This window comes from Polyodon spathula, chromosome 7 (genome assembly GCF_017654505.1).
Source record: "Polyodon spathula isolate WHYD16114869_AA chromosome 7, ASM1765450v1, whole genome shotgun sequence".
NCBI classification, from domain to species: domain Eukaryota; kingdom Metazoa; phylum Chordata; class Actinopteri; order Acipenseriformes; family Polyodontidae; genus Polyodon; species Polyodon spathula.
In genome coordinates, this window is record NC_054540.1 from 52,005,681 (window position 1) to 52,026,214 (window position 20,534).

Below are 20,534 nucleotides of genomic sequence, written 5' to 3' on the forward strand. Positions count from 1 at the left end.
TCTTTTTTTTCTTTTGAATCTGTGGAGGTGCTGTTTTGGGAATCCCAAGTCCAGTCTGTAAAGGTGTCAGTTGTCACTTCTCTAAAGGTGTAGATTCTAACAAGGTATGAGAAGGAGGAGGAGGGAGAGAGGCTTTGTGATGAATTTTAGCTCCTCTCTAGTCTTCACTGAAGTGTGCCTGTGGTGTGAGGCTTGGTGTGCCAGAGACACCTCCCAATCAGGGAGGAGAGGTGTGAAAGTGACCAGCTCTGAGTGGGAATTCCCTGGTCACAGCACAAGGGACGTCGAGAGACACTCAGCCCTGGCACGGTATTTCATGTTTTCATAACCCACACAGTTCCATAATCTTTTATTTTTTTACAAAGATATTAACTAAACTCTGCAATGTTTTGAATCAATTTCCCACAGGAGACTGGTAAAATAGGCTATTGCTTGTGACATATGTTTCATCTGACCATCGAGGTGACCATTGATTTACAGATTTTTGTTCTCTTAATTTATTCATGAATTAGGACTAACAGACCTCATCAGTGGTGAACTGACAAGATTTCATATCAGTTTCAGACATTCATATGTCTAGCTATACTCTCTAGTTAAGTGTATATGCTAGCAAACAATAATTTATTTTTTGAATGATAGCGATCTTATAAAAGTTTACCACAGTAATTTTGCACAGGAATTATGCCATTTTACAATGCTTTTGCCATAGCTATACTATGCATTTACCATAGTTTACCAAGGCTTGACATGTTTTTTAATTGTATTTACCATACCTCTCTGTGCTTTGCAAAGGTTTCCTATTCTTTTATAAGTTTAACGATCAGAAGGGAGGGGGGTAACACTACACTTTGCTGCAACACTGGAACACTCAATGAATGTAGTTCCGGCTGCTCATCTTCAATACAGATCACCAAGTTATTTTAGCAAGAACATCAACTGCCGCTGCAGTTTTCCGCATCCACCTCTCAGTCATGTTCCTAGGTCTCCAACAGACATGCAAAACAGAAAGTTAGGCTCCGGATCAGCACTTATCTGTGACGGTGGTGATAGACTGCTGCAGGTTTGGGAAGGCTACACGCTGCTCTCGCTGGATTGCAAGAGACCAAGATGAGTCTTCACTGTCATCCCAGTGAGGGAGGAATGCTGGATAGCTACTCTAAGGAGCAGTGCTTGGAAGTGACGTTAGCTGCATTAAAGGAGCAATAGGTCCTCATGTTCCGGTTCCCAACGCGGACCCCCCCCCCCCCCCCCCAACTCCCCTTCAAGGACGTGACGTTCATCTGAACTCTCTCCAGTCTGCTGTGCTCCGCACGACCATTCTTATCTGAGGCGTTAGCTCCTTCCACCTGGTCCGCCTACTCCACCGCCTAGTCAACATTCCTCCTATTCTGCACCCAGAACCAGATGTCTTATTCAGTCAGCAACCTAGACCACTTCCTTGCATTCATTACCTACCTACGGGTCTCCTTGAACCTCCTCCCTTTATCTATCAGATCCTACATCTCCGGCATTCAACATCAGTTCAGTCTTTCATCCATCCCTGCTCCACAGCTCCTGTCCATCCCCGGCTATCCGCCTGACTCTCCTCGGCATGGAAAGAGCTCTTCCAGGCTACCAATGTCCTCGGACATCCGTCGACTTCTAATCTTCTCACTCAGGAATGGCTGCTTTAATCCATCAGATGACCCCAACATGGAGGTGCTGTGTCTATGCTTTCTTCGGCTTCCTTCATTTTTCAGAATTCTTGGTTCCTCCTCCATCCAGCATTCCAGCGCTCGGCTTGCAATGCTCTGACCTATCCCAGCTTCCCGGTGATCACTTTATCCTTCTCCTGAGGTCCTCCAAGGTGGATCAACTCCATAGAGGTCACTTCATCCAGCTGTCAAAGATTCATTCCTCTCTCTGCCCCAGCTCTGCTTTATCCAGGTATCTTGCCACTCAGGTTCTATTATCTCTAGACACTGGTTCTCTTCCCACCTCTCCTCCCTCCTGACAAGAGCCGGATTTCCTTCCCAGTCCTATTCTCCTCATTCATTCCGGATCGGAGCTGCCACCTCAGCTGCATGAGCAGGGGTTAATCAACACACAGTTAAATCCCTGGGACGTTGATCTTCTTCTGCCATAGAGACCTATATCAGGACAACTTCTTTGGACATTACAGCTGCCCAACAATCCTTGGTTAGTATGTCCGGAGTGGGGGCGCCCTCTCCGCCAGGTCCACCAGAGGTTTCCTCCTGCTAGGGTTGTTTTTTCCTCTCCACAGCGTGGACGGCCTCCAATCCATAGTCTGTCCCTCCTAACCTCTCCATGTCCTTTTTGTTTTCTAGTTCACATTTATGTGTGCGGCATGCGGTTCTTTCCTGTCCCACGGGTGCAGTTCTGCGGGGAGGCGGGGGTCCATTTTTGGGGGGGAAGTGAGTCTCATTCCCCTGGCCGGGCCTGGCTCTGCAGCCCAGGTTCCTCGTAGGTCAGAGGGGACCCCCGGCCACACCTATTCTTTCGCAGCTCGTGCACTTTAGCCTCAGCTAGGCTCTAATCTATAAGCCTTTCTCTTAACTCTCATTTTCTTTCGGGTCCCACGGGCATCCAGCGGGTGCCCGGCCCTCACTTCAGGGCTCACTCCTGATGGAGGTCGGTTCTATGGACGGGACCTGTCTAGATCCTTTTCCTTTCCAGGTCCGGGTACCTTTCTGTCCCCCTGGAGTAGCCGGGTCTTCCTACCACCAGGCAAGCTGCCGGGACGAGTCCCCCACCGAAGGGGGGATGGATTTCCTCTATCCATGTCATCCCCTACTCGCCACAACCTCTCAAGCAGCTAGCGGATCTTCAAGCAGTAGGGGACCTGTCCTGTCTGTTCAACTTTGTCACTAACTCTCTGTCGTTCAAGTCCCACAAGCACTCCATTCCCCTTCCGCCTTCGCAGGCGTTCCGTGAATGATAATTAATGATATAAAACCCAAATATATCAAATTTCAACATTTCCATTAATGTGATTATTGGATTCAAATCTATTGTAATATCAATAAGGTCATTAGGTTTACAGATTTTCATTCATGTAAATGAAAGGGGTACAGTCGTATCTGGCTGGAGCTTAGCTTTCTCGCCTCTCGCCTCTCTCTCTCGTTTTTTGTATTACTGTATCTCACATATGTGTGTTTAGTTACAGGTAATTTGGTGTGGTACAGGGGTTCATTTCACCCCTGACATATTTTTATAAAAGAATATTCAAAACTTTAAAAATCAAGCTCATCCCAGAAGTAATTAAAACTAAACAGTAGCTGCATATAACATAAGACAGGATATAACATTCATAATACTGTAAATCAGAATTGTGATTAACCACAATCACTAACCAGTTTGTGATTTAACAGTAACATATACACATACTCATGCATACACTTTATAGATTGTGTTATGCATACTAGAACAATTTCATGAATGCAAAATGTATCTATGAAAACAGACTTCAATCTTTATAATAGGACCCCCAGGTATGTAGAAATAGAATCAATCATTCTACAACAATGGTGCTGCTGGATAGCTCTGCAGCACATCACTCCCTGGACCCTGCCAGGCTCTTGAGTTCAGGGTTGGGGAGGAGATAGGTGGAAAGGCTGCATAGAGGGGGGTGGCTTCTTGTAAAAATGAAAACTATATGAAACTGAGTCAAACAAACAAATGTTTCGGCTAGTACCATCATCAGTACACTGGCGAAGGCATTAGCCCAGTTGTATGTTTACTCAGTTTCCTAAGAATTTTACCTTACATTTTTACCTTACATTCAGGGTTTTTCAATTTATGGATGAAACCTGTATGCAGTAAACTAAACTATTTATATGAACAGTACATTGTGAAATGTAACTACGTAAACAGTACTGTACTCATTATTTTGTAAGAAACACATTACCAAAAAAGTAACAATTCAAGTAATAACAAAGCAAAAATTGTATTTAGTGACTCATGTTAATGGGTGAAAGGGCCAACAACAGTGTATTTGTTTATTTTTTACCAGACAATCTTTAAATAAATGAGGTAAAGGTCAAACGTCACAAAGTTCTGAAGCATTTTAGTCTTCCCTGATTCATGTTTGAACTTTATACCAGGGGGGAAGAATGTCTCACTGCTGCCCCCCAGTGTCCATATGTTGTTCTACACTGACAAGGTGTCCCAATGAGTTGAATGGGGAGGCTGAATACGCAATAATACCAGGATATCATGGAATTAACAGTGGCCCCTGCAATGATATAGGGGATTGCAATACATGAGCAATCCCCTATATCATATTAATAGAGCAAACAGAACAGACAGGTATTAAACACATGGTAATCCTGGAGAACAGGGGGTCCTGCTGGAGCATACAAATGAATGAATTCCACTTACCCACAGTTTAAAGAACATTATTACCCTAATGGATTGATAATATTATACATCACTGTTCAACTCTATATATATATAATGTTTGTTTTATTGCAAATATTGCTTTTGGTACTGTAATATAGCGGTAGGTTGAATAGCGTAGCTAATTTATTTTCCGGCATAGACTATTAGTATTATAAGTGTAGGCTGGGACAATGGGGAAATAAAGGTTAACATTATGAACTTCTTTCTAACTGAAAACTATTGAATAAGACACATGTGGTACATGGATACATCCATGATGGATTTAAACCCTGCAAATACATTTATGACATTCAAACTACTGAAAAGTGACAGAATTCAGGTGTTGTATTGTAAAAGACAGAAAGGCCTTTTCAAGAGTAAAACTCTTGCTTGATCAGTTTACCAAAGATTTGGGAAACTGTGTCTGGCAGATGAGGATGGTGTTGCTCTGAAACAAAACTGAAAGCATTTAAAAAGAAATAACTTTTACTAAGTGTGGTTAATATCTATTATATAACTTTTTGAAGGACTTCAAAGCATCAAAAAATGATTTAATCTTCAGGATTACACATGGGCAATTACTGAAGGAAACATGAAATACTTTTTTTTAACCATGTATAACGATTTGCAGAGGGAACACTTTTTTTTTGGTACTGTGGCATTTCGGTAAAAAACACAGAAAGATGTGATCATGCAGATGTGCTGTGTATTATCAGAAGCTCTGAGGTCTGGTGAAATACCTTTCTCGGTGGGTGCCCTGGCGCTCTGCCCGGGGTATGTTGTTGTAAAACCTCTTGTCCAAACTGCCAGCAAATGTGACAATAGATCCTTCAGAGCAAACGAGTAATACAAACAGCCGTCTCCAAACTCGTGTTTTCATAGGGGTCATTTTAAGAGATTCAACATTTGGATCTTGGGGATAAACTTGTGTCTGGGTTTAACACAATCTGGTAAAGTTGTAGTGGTGGGAGTATTCAGCTTCTTAAAGGTGTTAATTAAAATCCTATTATCTACAACAGAGGCCAGAAACATAGATGTCAAACATTTAAAGATAAAAGAGCGCACATTTTAAACAAACAAAACCGCCTTTTCTCTATTCTGTTATTTTTTTCTTACGCTCTTGATTTAAAAAAAAAGTGGAGTTGATAAATGTAACTTTTTTTTTTTTAACTACAAAATGAGAATACAGGGTCTACTATGGACTAGTGGAAAAGTTAAAAGAAAATGTATAACCGCTTAATCATTTTACTAAAAGGAGCCATGCACCTAAATACAGATTGCACGTTTTGTTTTCAAAAGGAGTAAAGGCTATAGCTTTTAAAAATAAACCTCAAGCAAGTTGTGTTTGTTTGTTTGTTTTTTAGTCCGGTGTCCATAGTTATTCCAAATTAACTAAATGAATATCACATTCAGGTGCCCTTTGTCGAATTAATGGGCATTCAGATTGCACTTTTGATGTCCCATTTACTCATTTTGTTGCAGGCTCTGCCAGAATGTGGGATGCCCTGCTGATACAATAAACTGCCTCGTCCAAACTGCCTATAGAGTCAATGAGACCCCATTAAAGGGTCATTACTTAGGAATACGTTTACAAACATTTAACACTTCAATCTCAAATACTGTAAAACGCGCGTAATCTACAACGCTCATTCTGTGTACGTGCTAAAAGTTCAATGTGTAGATTCTGTAAAATAAACTAGTTTATTTACGCCTAGAGCAAGTTAATGTACATGCAATTCAGTAGGCTACCAAATATAAAAATGTTGTTCAACAATTAAACGTCACTGTTAACAGGCTATACATTTAAAATCCGCAGAAACACTGTCAATTCAATGTCATTTCACTCTTTGAATTGTTCACCACAAATGTACACACATTTTTGGTATTACTATAGTTTAGCTACACATATTTTGTATTCATTTAGAAGAACTCATATGCTACAGTTATTATACCACCCTAACAATGGTTTACATGTTGGCTATATCATTATAGTTCTATGCCTGCTTACTAACGTTTTATTTTTTCTAACCCACTGTAAAATATTTTAAATCCATAGAGTTGCTCTACTTTACAGACAATAAACAAATGATTCAACATAGATAAGCCCTTGGAGTTTAAGGTAAAGATTGTTTCGCGTTTTCGCCCATTATGTAAATTGATTGACATTTATGACTGCCTTGTCTCCAAGCAAGAATGCCCAGGCGCTCTTTTAGTCTGAGGGCTGGATACTCATTTTCTCTCTTAATTACTTTTGCACTCCAGCTCTATAACTCCCCGTGGGTTTTCCTCACAGATGGTGTCTAACTTTCCTCCTTTCTGTTATCTTTAATCACCTCTCTCGTACCACATTTCTCACCACCGGCCTCACCACCCGCTGCCGCGCTCTGTTTATTCAACTGGGACACTTTTGACATCAAAATGCAAATAGCCCCAGTCATTTATCACTGTCCCTCTTCCCGAGGCCTATATAAACTCTGGAGAGAGACTGCAGCAAATCACAGAACCGTACTGCTACCGACCCGAGAAGTCACTTGAGATAGAGAGATAGATAGAGAGAGAACGCGCCAGTGAAGAAAAGAAGCATTCATTTTTAAAGAATAACAGCAGAACACAGCAATGGAATCCACCGCATTTTTTGTTAACCAGACATCGTTTGAATTTGCTCCTAGCTACTGCCTTTACAGCATGGCTTTAAACGGACTAGCTCAGAAAAGCAGGTAGGTTTCTTCTTCATTGTTCTACATGTTTACAGCATTCAAATTACAAGATATATACATTTTTTTTTTTTTTTACAATAATAGTTAACTGCTTTCCAGCCAGTGACCTGAGTTACTCATTAATATCATTTCTTTCTCCAGCCCACCTTCTCTATGGAGACCCTGGATCATGACCACCAAAGACATGGAGAGAAAAAACAGGAGACAGCAGGCTTGTGTAAGTTTTATTTCTGTGTAGTTTATAGTTTGCAGAATTAGATTCCCTTGACTACTCTCTTTAACTGAAATATATATGTGTGTGTGTGGTAGTTGTTGGTTTGCACCTCACCCATGGATAGATACCATCTGTCCCAGTACTTCTAACTTGTATTTTAAACTGGTACTGTCAGACACAGAAGGAGTGAACTCACATATTGTAATGGGATTAGCACTACCATGCCAGAGAAGAAGGTGTAGAAATGAAGTTGATTTAAGAGAGAAACATAGATGCTAGGGAATTCTCACCCAGATGAGATGCCATATGGTGGTCTAAAGCCTGGTACCAAACAACTGAGCTGACACTGAAGGTGGGACTTCAAACCAAAAGGCTTCAAATGCCTACACAAGTACTTGAGATGAGCATGCTGTGTACCTGTGGGGGCTTCCCATAGAATTCTCCACCCGCACTTCAATGTATTTGCCAGTTAAATCCTTTGATATCCTCCTTGTTTGGTGTTTTGTTCACAAATACAGTGCAAGTTCTTTAATTAATGTACTTATTCTGTTTTCTCTCCAGCCTTACGCCAGACCTGCAAACACAGGAAGCTTCACTGAAACGGAAAAGACACAACCCCAATTCCAGCACCCAGTCAGGTAAGCATCTAGTTTTGCCTTGTGAACGTGCTGTCAATCTGATTCCAGACCATAGCCTTAATAGGAACTTTACTCTTCCACAATCCAACACAAGTAGAAGACCTTAATTCTACTGGAAGATTGTGAACATGCATGAAAAGTTGATCTGGGCACTGGAATCATTAGCACTTCTTCCATTATAGTTTTATTGTTTCTTGGTTAGATAAATCTGATTTAGTTCCAACAAACCTCAAAATTCAATGCTAATTACCCTATTTTTTCTTTTTTTTTTTTTTCTCTAGACTATTTTGGCCCAAATCTAAATCCTACGACTACCTGTACAGTGATGGGGAAAACCTTCTGAAGAACTTCCCAGTCCAGGCAACAATTAGCTTCTACGAGGAGTCTGACAGCGAGGATGAGGAGGAATATGATGAATCTGAGAGTGAACAGGAGGTCTCTCCAAAACACAATGCTCTACCTGCGACCCACTTCACCAGCTACAACTGAACATACTATTAACAGCTTAGAACCTATTTATTTATATTTCAAATATAGTTATTTTATTTCTGCTGGAAATGTATGGTGAAAAACAAAGATCCATTGACTCTTCAGCTGAATAAAATCTTTGTTCTTGTTGGAAATAGAACCTAAGTCACCTAGTTCCTTCACTGTTTTGTACGTAGGATACTGAGTTGTTTGTCTGATCAATGTGCCATCTGTTTAATAATCTTGGTGTGATGCCTAAACTTTGTTATTTATTGTTTTTAGTACTGGACCTAGTTTGTCTCATTTCTTTTGATTTACTGGTCCCATATTGGGGTTGTTTATTTGAGAGGAGTGGATTTTTTTGTAACAAATATATTACAATTTTATTTTTTTATTTGTTAATTTATGATGCAAAAAACCTGTACATATTGTAAATTGAAATGGTTTTGTACAGAAATATAATTTAAAACCAGAATTCTATTTAAATAAAAACTTTCAGAAAACCTAACTTTGTTTTTGCTGCATATAGTATATGCTCTACTGTGTTTAAAACAAACAAACAAAAAAAAAAAAACCTTTAAAGTTGCTTTTCATTTTGGGATAATCACATAATCTTTGCCTTACCCTTTATCAATGCCCCAGCTACTAGAGAGTACTATCGACATGTCAAAAATACCAATGGAGCTTATTCTCTTGTTCATTCAACTGGGTCTCCTGTCACTGCAGGGGAGCAAAAGATCTTTGATCCCCCAATAATGTACTTCATAGCAAGACTTCATCAAGCTCTCACTGTGGGTGCCCATATAACTTTAATCATCTGTGATGATCACTCTAGATATGAATCTATCCGATATGTTATGGACCGTGTCTGAGCCTGATTTGGATTACTTCTTCACACCCTACAGCATTATTTGAAGTGACACACACTGTTGTCTTCACTCAAGTCACATCAAAGACAACACCAAGTATTACAGCAGAGGCTGGGGGTGAGGCGTGTGTTGCTCATTTGAACCTAACCACTACCTAAGCAATATGTTCTCTTCAAATACAGCAGGGTACATGCAAACTATCTGAACAAACAATGTGCCCCCACTTATTCATTTATACTGTTCATTTAATATGAATGCAGAACTACAAGGTTTCACTGAATCTTCATTTTGCACCAGGAAATGGGATTCTGCGCTGGTGCCTGCTAAGGCTGGTACCGAAGGAGGAACAATGTCTCTCAATCTACATGTATTCATCTATGCCAGTGCTTGTTGGAGGCTAGCGAGTGTGTTAGTGGGGTAAAATGCGTTTGATAAGAGCTTGAAAGACCGGATGCTGTGAGCACAAGGTAACCTGACATAAAGACTGCCCAAGGATAACTAATTAATCAAGCACGTCAGTTACATTGAGTGCCCTCCACAGCTGCAATTAGAAAATGAGGGACATCGGTTACATGAAAAAGTTTATCACCGGGGTCTACACCGACGGCTTGCACATGTAAAAATATATGTTTGACATACGGACAGAATGCCTGCTGTTTTTACTACATTCAAATTCTAGTGTTCTCAATAGCTTGTTAAAAGTCTATCCACGCCGACCATTCATCAACACTAAATAAGCACTTCTAGGGTGTGTAAAAGCACAGTATGACACAATGACAGGGGCAAACAGGGTCCTCTATAGCCCCAGATTCTGATATAATTAACAACTAAAGCTACACAGTGTCCCTGTCTAGCGGTTTTCTAGATAGCTGATTTTTATTTCCAATTAACAGATATTGTCAAAAAAGCCAAGTGTTTTAAGGTATACAAAACTACTATAAGCAGTCGTGTCTCTCTTTATCAGTTTCTCTGCCTCTAGGACGTCAGGAATCGCGCACACCCCCACTCATCACATCCCTGTGACTAAACCTGCATCATGGTGCGACTCACGCTTTCTTCTAGTCGTGACACAGACACACACGGTTTCACAATAACACCCAGACAGTTTCAAATGTACTACCCCATGCTGATCTCAACGATATCTGTTTTCTATATTGTTTGTGAGCACAAAGGCTCAATGCGTTTCAATCCTAAATAACCCCACCCAGTCCTAAATCTGCCAACGATGACCAGGGCAGCTGCGATTTAAAGAGACCGCTGTGGATCTAGAATTCCTCAAAAAAAAAAAAAAAAAAAAAAACACATAAGGAGCCGCCCTGAGCATAACTATCGAACATACACAACCTCAACACGGTGTGTTTCCTATACTGGGGCTTCAATTATACAATAGTTAAGCATTAAAAATTATATAAGACACCTGGTCACTCAAAATGAAAACAACAAACCAAGATCCCAAACTTCCATGCTTGTTGCAAAACATCTTTTTCATAAATAAATAAATAAATAAATAGCAAGGGGGCTGACTGTGTGTTGTAGGGATTCTAGTAGTTGTAGTCTTTTGTACAAAGGTGTGGCGAATAATTATTCATTTTTAGTCTGAAAAGTGGCCTTTTCTAAAAAAGAAATAAATAAATAAATCGAACACTTTGAAAAATAAAGATAACCGCGTATATCCAAGGACCGACGTGGCGCGCAGATTATTATTTTTGTTTTACTTTTGGTGAATTAATTTCTAAGAATAAAGTGAGGAAGTGCAAATGAACATCAACCCCCTTAATACACTGCTAACAGAGGGCTGTGACGTACGAATCCGAAAAACCTCTTTCTGCAGTTTATTGGATAAATCTGTCGATCTGAGTCTTCTGATTGGATGAGCTGCGTTTCTGTCTCAGACGCTCCACGGTTTATGAAGATGGTCTTGTTGCTGTACTGGAATGGGGTTGTAAGCAATACGTAAGGACTATTTTATATATATATATATATTTTTTTTTATTTTTTTATTTTTATAAACAATTTTGAAAACATGTATCTCTGTAGTTTGTATATGTCGTAAGCGTGTTATATATTCTTACGAAGTTAAATAACCCTAACTACCATAACGTACATTTCAAAAACCACAATGAAGATTCTTATAAATATTTCATTATGGTATGGAACATTTTTTCGCAAGGTTTTTTTTTATTTTTTTAACACGAATATAATTAATACTGAATGGATAGGTGAGGGTATGTAATCAATTAATTAATTGTTTTATTCATACTGTTATTAATGTACCATTGTTAAAAAGATACAAAATTCATATTCCCAACGGATTGGCATTGTTCCAGTACTGTGTTGTAATTTTAGGGTTACTTTTATTTAATTGTTTTTATTTGTTTGTTAGATTTTTTCTTGTATGACATTTAATAGCATGGTGAATTCAGAATAAAATATATTGGCTAAAGTCAAAAATGCTTCTCACCACGCACTTCCAATGATGTACCCTACACATACAGATAGATAGCCATTTAAAATATAAATATACAGTGTACATTGAAATACGTGTTGAAACACACATTTTTTAAATTTTATTTTTACATGTGCTTCCTGTGCTACATACAAATTTTAGGCGTCATTTTGCCACCCCCTTCGCCATGTTGTTACCATGGAAACACCTCGGCGATTGTATATGTATAATAGGTTTATTATAACATTGGAAAACTGTTTCCCGAGCACAAACTTCGAACAGAGAATATAGCAATGCTTCTCGGTAAAGACACGGAGCCGAGGGTCTGCACTTTTATCTGGCGTCCCGAATGAAAGAGGAGACATCACTGAAGTTTCTCCGATGAATAAACACAGGACTATCTCAAGTACAGTATTTTGATTCATATGTCAAATGCAGTTATAATGGGTCGTGCGCTGCCGGTGTTAAACGCTTTTGAAATAGGCTTAAGTTAATAGACAATTAGCCCTTCTCCAATAGTCTAGTAGAACATCAAACACATTTGTGCATTTTTATTTGAATGTTGCATTAAAAGGAAAAGATGCTAACTAACTAGAACCACATTATTCAGAACACAGCATGAGTCTGTACTTCGTCTCATTTATTATTATTATTTTTTTTTTTTTCTTACCAGTTTTTGTGTCTGCTCTCTGTCCTCTCAATGTTAAATTAATATACTGCATCTATATTCTGTTTGGAATTCCAAAATGAAATGAAGTGATTTTGTGCAGTGGACAAGATTGAAATATAATAAAAACTGTTCCAATTGTGCTAAAAGCATGAAAGCTGATACAACTGAATGTTTTGTTAATGGGATTAATATATCAGAATGCCACATGTCCTGCTGGGCAAGCACTCATTCAGGAAATGACAAGAGTTTTGGCTTGACACTGGTATCTTGAACCATAGTCTTTTGTTTGTTGAATTTGCTGGTTGACCATGTTTGCCATTTTGTCACTTCTTGACACTACTGACATCCTTTTAAATCCACCAGTTTGTGTTATGTCTTGGCTGTCTGGAAACAGAAAATAAGCAAGCAACCTGTGTGTGAAATGCTTCTTTATCATTGCAGCACAACGGTGTGACAAGGAACAGTAGCACTCATTTCCCTGCAAATACATAAAAAATCACTTCACCTGATCAGTATCATAATAATGTCAAGATAGTACTGTATCTTCAATCCAAGATCAAAGGTAAGCCGCCAGTAAAACCGAAGGCTGTCATTAACTTTTCATTTAAGTAGTTATTGATTTTACACCAGGTTAAAAAAGTAAGTTGAGAACAGAAAGTAGGAAGCATGTTTTTACACATACATAAATGCATGAAATAGCCTACCATGTGAAGTAGTAGGATCTAAAACACTGAGAACATTTAAAAAAATAAATTAATTTAAAAAAAAAATAGATTCTGTGCTTTTAAATTACCCCCAGTAGAGGAACACTGTGTGCTAACAAGGGACGAGCCTTGATGGGCTGATTGGCCTTTTCTCCTTCTCAAACTTTTATGTTCCTTTCTGTTTTTGGTAGGTCAATGCATTCCATTAGACGTTGTGGTCTGGCACTATGGCTGAAAGTGAGTACATATTTTTTTAAGAGATAAAAATACAACTTGCCTGTCATTTTGAAAGTGATGCATACACAGCATATACATATACAACATGCATGGGCTTTTTACAATAGGGATGCATGCTATTTCAGCCCTTTGTGATGTCTTACTGTTGAGAAAAGAGAAAATGTATAATATTACAGTTGTATAATAAACATTCTCAATAGCATTATATTATATTACTATACACTGTGTTCGGCAGTGCTTATACATGTGTCTTAGTGTATAAACAACACATTATTAGGATTTAATAAGAATGCAATCATATGTAACAGAGGTTTACTAAAATATAATATGTCCTATAGATTAATTTTTTTTTTTTCTGAAGTGAAATACGGTGGCGTAGTGATGCATCTCCGTAACTCCAGTGATGGGGATAACAGGTTAATAAAAGTGTTCTGCTACAACAGCACTGAGGTATACCATGTTATAAGTAAAACATACTAGGGAATTGGAATGATAAACAGGGTAAATGAACAGTAAAACAAATTGCACAATCACTGCAGTTACCATGTTAAACTGTTCTGAGGGATTCGTTCAGTTAGACAGTATGTAAAGCAGGGGAGCCCGGGTGGGGATTTAGATTTGTAATTAACTTGACCACACAGCAATGTGAAATTAGGATGGGCCAACTGACTTCAAGGCTGACTATAACATTGCGGTTTTTCTCCTGTTTAAAATGTTATGATTCCAGATTAATCTTAAACCCGACTTTTAACCCAAGGTATTTTGTATGTTTATGTGTTGGGTGGCTACCGCTAATCTAGTTGAGAGTGTATTTGTTGTGTGCGCTTTGCAACATGTTTGCCTAATTGTACTGTTTGTATTACTGTGCTTTTACATTGTTGAAATGTAGTGCTTGTGAAAGGTGAGGTTACAATTAGTCAAGGAGCCTGCAAGGGCTAGGAGACAGCTCTGCAAGTGATTACATCTCATTCCTGACCTGAACAACCCCTTGCCTTCAAGTCCTGGACACCTTCATAAGCAGTGGCTTTTGATAAATTATGTGGTGTCATCTGTGCCAAATTGAGGCTAAAACCACAAACTCATTTCAGTTGCGATCAGAGCCGCATTCTAAACCAGGTGAAAGGATGAAAAGTTAGCCTATTGATCCACTAGCCCTATCTTATTTTTGAAACCAACTAACACCCAACTGGCTAATTTTTTTTGAAGACTGTATCTTAAACATTTGGTTTTAATTCAAATATGCTTCAGCATTTCACAGGGGGCCTCTGTAATGTGTTATTTATATCATTGACTTTGTGTATTTGCTGTATGTTACTTACTGTACCTACCTTGTTTTTAATGCCTCACTGGGAGCTGAGGAAGATATAAAAAGTTATATGGTACTGTATATTGATGGAAATAATGCTATGACTAACATTACAGTGCCACCCCAAGATAAAGTAAAACTAGGCAGGAGCAGAATGCTGTTGCTGGAGGTGCTTTGTTTAATACAACTAATGACATCCCTTGGTACCAAAACAGACAGAGGAAAGCACAGCCGCTTTGATTCAGGCCACAGGGAACCAGTTTAAGAGTGAAATCCTATCTGATGTGAAAAATGAAAAGAAGCAGCAGGATTAAAAAGAAGCAAGAATACTGCAATTCAGCAAGCTTTTGGTAGCTTTCGTCTACAAGACTGAGAGCCAGAGTATAAAGTAAAATGCTTCAATATACTCACCCCATATTTGATGGCTCAATGCTGCAATTAACTCTCTTAAATTGTACTGGTGTGATACTGGCAAGACAGGAGTCGATAAAATATTGCATCATGCTTGTATTATATTTTGTATAATTTTATTCTACACAGTCAAATTAGCCAGAAAAAAGAACTAGCCAAATTGTAATTTTAATTCATACTTGATATGTGAAATGTTTTTGACATTCTTTGGCTGTAGTAACAGGTTGTTGCTTTGTTCACAAATCCTTCCTCAGAAAGTTACCTTGTAACAGGAAACTTCAGATCATTGCCACTGTTTAAACAGCTTACATGCAAGGCTTTGACAACTTGAGATGACATGTACTTGCACTGATAGCTTCAGTCCTGAAAGGTTTGTGTTTGAGTTTCTGATTTTTTTGCCATCACCCCCCCCCCCCCCCCCCCCCCCCCCCCCAGCTTTCCTAGAAGCAAAGGATGCCAAATCCCTCCTCAAGCGTCTGCCGAGGGCTAACGGTTTCCTGGAAGAGTTCCATCAGGGCAACATTGAACACGAGTGCAACGAAGAGATCTGCAGCTACGAAGAGGCCAGGGAGGTCTTTGAGAACCAGGAGATGACGGTAACCGCTTTCGCTCTTCTCACTCTCCAGCATAGCCTACTGTGTGGTGGTGGAACCCAGATACAGTGTGAAGAGTGTACTTTATATTACTGCATTTATCAAAGTGTTGGTCGCTTATTTGGACTGCTGAGACTCCTAAACACACATTAACCCAAACTAAAGCCTTACTAACATGCACTGTGATCCATAACAAAGGTTAAAATCCTAAACTTGACTTGAAGTTTTCTGAGACCCTTGTTTTGTATGTCTTATTTGTATCAGCAGTGATATAGTGATACACTGCACAGTGTGTAAGTATGTATGTCACACTTTACATATACCTAGTGAACCGTTGATCCACTGATGTGATGAAACTTGGTCTGGTCATTTTTTTTTTTTAGTTTATCAGAATCGGGATATATGAGGAGGTGCCTGTTTGTCTGTCTGTATGAGGCCTCAGTCTGGGAGGTCTACTTGGACTTGTGGTTGCTTGGCCAGTGGAGAGATGTGGCAAAGTGCACGCCCCTGTGTGTATTTTGTGTTGTATGTTATGTGTTAATGTTGGTGTATAGTCATTGGTACATGGGATATAAACGGGTCTGTGTAGCACGAGTGTTTAAAATGTATATTTGTATTTAGGCACGAGGATTGCACAGCACTTCACGTGCAAGTAAAAAATAATATATGAGCACGGGGAATTGCACTTTATTAATTCACGTGCAGTTGTACCGCAACTCCAATTGAATGATTGATTAGCAATCGAGTCTCAGTACAGCTGCATAAAAGCAGCATGTTTTCACTCATTCGGGGTTGTGTGTTTGGTGAGTGGAGAACGGGATTGGAGACGGAGGTAATTGTAGTAATAATAGTAATAATAATTAAAATAGAAGCTCACCGTGTTTGTCTGTGTAGTCCGTTTTGTTTGTCTCTTTTGTTTTCGAATGTGCCGTGTCCTTTTTGTTTTTGTTTGTTACAACCTTTTTATTTACTTTTCTGTTAATTCATTAAATGCTGAGCGCAAGCAAGCACTCAGCTTCCCCAATATTCCACCACTCTGTTGTTTATTTCCTGGTTCCTGTTTCTGGTCTGACGTCCCCCACTCCAGCCGTCTTTGTGACAAGAGGTCACTGAAATATAGTGCTTTCCTCGGACGATTTACCTCGCTAACCATCCAGGAGAACAAAGTCCAAGACCGCGTGCCCTGTGGGTACCCAACCAAGATGTGCAAATCAACACAAACGGATTCTCATGAGTTTCCCTGCACTCCAAACGCTGTGCTTTTAGTAGGAGAGCCACTGTGGACCCCTTTAAGATTGGTGTCCTACTTATGAGTTGTGGCTTGTGGACTGGTCAGTGTAATGAAGCAGGGATGAAAACAAGACTCCCATTACATAGTAGTTTAGTTCCAGGTTTTCCTTTGAGGTTATGTAACGCAAACAAACTGTGAGGTCATAAGCTTAATCTTTAAAACTGCTTTCCTGAAATTGAAGCGACTTCTAAATATATAATAGATAATGGCAATGTAGCTGGTTTTATTGTTGTTGCAGATGGAGTTCTGGAAGACCTACTACACAGTGAACACCAACCTTGACCCACAGACTGAGCACTCTGACGCCATGTACATGGTGGTGCCCCTGTTGGGCGTGGCCTTGCTCATCATCATCGCGCTCTTCATCATCTGGAGGTGCCAGCTTCAGAAAGCCACGCGCCGCCGTCCCACTTACTCACAGAACCGCTACCTCACCAACCGGACCTCCCGCAGCCTACCCCGCATCCTGGTGCACCGGGAGCCCTCGCACACGACCACAGAACTGCCTCACCATGAGCCCAGCGCCAGGGCAGGGGCAGCTAGCAGCGGGCACACCAACCGGACACTGTATGTTCAGGACACTTCTGTCTCTGTTGCCTCCCGGCTCTCCAGCGCCACACCACCCCCTTCTTACGAGGAAGTCACCGGACATGTGGAGAGCAGCAGTGACGAAAACAGCGCCCCCTACAGTGACCCTCCGCCTAGGTATGAGGAGATTGTAAGGCAGAAGTGACCAGAACCCCCGTCACCCCCCGCCAACCTTCCTGTGTTTAAACTTTGCAGGAAAAAACAAAACAGGACGCCTTTGCCTTAACTTGAATTGTTAAAAAAATATAGAAAGAAAAAGCACAACAACAAAAGCTAACTATAATGTATAAAATAGAGAAGAGGGTATATGGAGACTGTTCTCATTTAGAGCAAAGCAATAGGAGTTTGGTTTCAGGAAAGTCCTTTGTAATGACTGTGACCCCTAGAAATTCCCTGTGATCTCTGCAATTTATGGTTGTGAACCTCTGGAGTATTGTTGTGTTTGGTTATTGAGAGTGAAATGTATTCAAACAGCTTTCGTGATTAGCTGAACAACAGTGAAACCACATGATTTCTGTGCTTTTAATGTTTTCTTAGTCCCACAATTGCTGGGAGTGTTAAAAACGATCTTTACAGGAATCTATTAGGCAGAACAGAGCATCTGTAAAACCTTGAAGGATGGGAGAGACAGGAGAGTGTGCCAAGATTATAGCTGAAGGAGACCAGGTACTGCGAGCTGTTGAAATGAAGGTCTGTAGTCCTGCAGTCCAAAGGTCTCTGTGAACTCTGTGTAGTGGCCTATCCACTCTGGAAGGAAGATTACTGATGCAAGTCTCCAGCTGAAGATTCTGTTATGGAATTGACCGATGAAAATTCTCGAACACCTGATGCCTTTCAATGACTCTGCATTCTTGAGAATTTGTCAAATTTAAAATAAGAGACACATAAATACTTGTGAATCAACAATCATTTAATTGACCTGCCACTGTATCAGTGGTAGATTTAGGCGTTGGTGGGTGAGTGGGTAACGCTATGTTTTTAAAAGTGTTCTAATATTGAATGTTTTGGTGTTCTAAAGCACAGCTGCACTGCCATTGATCACTGCATTCAATCAGGGTTCGAACTGAACAGGTGGACCTTTAGAGTCTGGTTTAGTGGAAAGAGGATGTGAGTAAATGTTTGACTGGGCATAGTGCGAAGAACTGGCAATCTTGAGTTTTTGTTATAACCTGGACAATAATAATATTCTTTCTTCACTGCTTTCTCGTTAACACATTTGCAATAGCCAACTCCACCAAATGGTTTGTGCAATACCTTTTTTTTGCAGTAAATGAAATTACCGGTTTAAATTCGTTCAATTGTAAATATTTTACGAAAAACAACCTAAAGTGTGGACAATTTGACTTGCAGTATTACAGATTTTTTTTTTTTTCCAGTAAACAAATTGTAAGCACACAGTAGTTCTGTAATGAGTTTGAGGTTCCTCAGTTTTGTTCTAGCCCTGATGGTGTTCTTACAGAGACGCGCTGTTTTGAGTGCAGGTGGACACGATTGAAAGCCCTGAAGCCAGCAGGCTGTTTGCTTCCCTGCTGGAGTGGTAACAAGTTACCAGCCCTTGATCTGTCAGCCTCTGTGGACCTGCACTCAAACTCTGCTTACTTTACGGCACACATGCATGGAATGGATCAGGATATCCTAGCTTTTTTTCTCTTTCTCTCTCTCTTGCATATGGTGAATGGAAGGTTCTTATACCTTTGTCAATGTGTGCTTTTCTGTTTTTCCTTTTTTTAATTTTGTTTCCCTTTTTAGATAATACAGATGCATTCCAAGCAAATGTACACTAGGGGGGAGGGGAGCACTATACAGAGTGTTATCATTGTTTTTTCAAGCCTTACTTGTGGCCTATTTACTGAAACTAGTTAACCACTTGAGTGTGAATGTTAAAGCTGGGTCTGTACCTCCCTGCTGAAGTGTTACCTAAGAAATTCTCTTATATTTATTTACTGTCCACCCACAGTAGCCATGGGGAACTAACAGTTTTCTCTGTAGCAATAGCAAAAGCTATATCAATGAAGTTAAACTAAAACACATAAATCTATTAGATGAGCATCAAAAATTGTTTTAAAACTGAAAAAAAGGCTTCAAATATTTGCATTCATTTTTTTACAACTAGTAATAAATCAATTTCATTTTAGAAACTATGTGATATAAGCCAGTAAAACTATCACTAGTGTGTGTGTGTGTGTGTGTGTGTGTGTGTGTGTGTGTATATATATATATATATATATATATATATATATATATATATATATATATATATATATATATAATGTTTTTTTTTTTTTTAAACACAGTTCTCGATAGGGTGTACTTCAATGTAATCTAGCTTTTCTAGAGTTGTTCAGTCTCCTAATGTACAGTGTGTATAGTAGCTTTTGCTATGCATGTTGGTGTTTAGGTAGTTGATGTCTGATGTAGTGAAGCAAATACAATGTTTAACTCTTAACTTGCCAAGCGGTTTGTCCTCCAACTCCAGTACTTTTCTATGTCAGGGGCACAAAAAAAAAAAAAAAAAATTACTTCGGACAATAAAAAAAGAAGAAAAAAAAAACAGATGGCTGCTCAGCAAACCTAGAACATATTTAGTCATTCCTGAACTCAAGCCTTGTTTGATTTCATTTCAAAGATGTAGTTTCTGGATGCTGGCACAAGAAGAGTTAAATAATTGGTTACCTACTTTTGGATGGTTTGGATCACTTGCTACTTCATGTTTAATGCTTGGGAGTGTATAAGTTACAAGTGGGCGCTGTTTTGTAACTGGGCGGCCAGAACAAAATAACCACTAAAACAGCAGGAATATTATCGGCTACCTCCTGCATTAAAGGGACCATATCTTTTTGGTTGTTATTTGTCATTATATTGTCTTTCATTGTGTGTCATATAACATATACAAGTTGTTCTTGTGGCGTCTGTTTGCAGTTAAAAAAAAAAAAATTCTGCCCTCTCTACATAAATCAATTTTAAAGGTGAACTTATCCTTGTTCCAACTGGATTGCATTATT

At 39.4% G+C, this 20,534-nt stretch overlaps 2 protein-coding genes across 3 annotated transcripts; both read left to right on the forward strand.

Annotated features, from left to right (window-relative positions):
* Positions 1-6,900: 6,900 nt before the first annotated feature.
* On the forward strand, positions 6,901-8,758 carry LOC121317913 (protein ripply1-like). Its single transcript, XM_041254007.1, has 4 exons — positions 6,901-7,097; positions 7,239-7,314; positions 7,873-7,949; positions 8,231-8,758. Exons 1-4 carry the CDS (start codon positions 6,997-6,999, stop codon positions 8,436-8,438), a joined length of 462 nt encoding a protein of 153 aa, XP_041109941.1. The 5' UTR covers positions 6,901-6,996; the 3' UTR covers positions 8,439-8,758.
* A 2,378-nt stretch (positions 8,759-11,136) lies between these two features.
* LOC121318748 (transmembrane gamma-carboxyglutamic acid protein 3-like) lies at positions 11,137-19,723 on the forward strand. 2 transcript variants are annotated; one of them, XM_041255760.1, is made up of 5 exons: positions 11,137-11,239; positions 12,844-12,964; positions 13,298-13,343; positions 15,496-15,656; positions 17,183-19,723. In XM_041255760.1, the coding sequence occupies exons 3-5, from the start codon at positions 13,334-13,336 to the stop codon at positions 17,675-17,677; spliced, it is 666 nt and encodes a 221-aa protein (XP_041111694.1). In that variant the 5' UTR covers positions 11,137-11,239; positions 12,844-12,964; positions 13,298-13,333; the 3' UTR covers positions 17,678-19,723. The 2 variants fall into 2 exon arrangements, with proteins under 2 accessions (XP_041111694.1, XP_041111696.1); XM_041255762.1 differs by lacking the exon at positions 11,137-11,239 and adding an exon at positions 11,649-12,138.
* Positions 19,724-20,534: the final 811 nt, after the last annotated feature.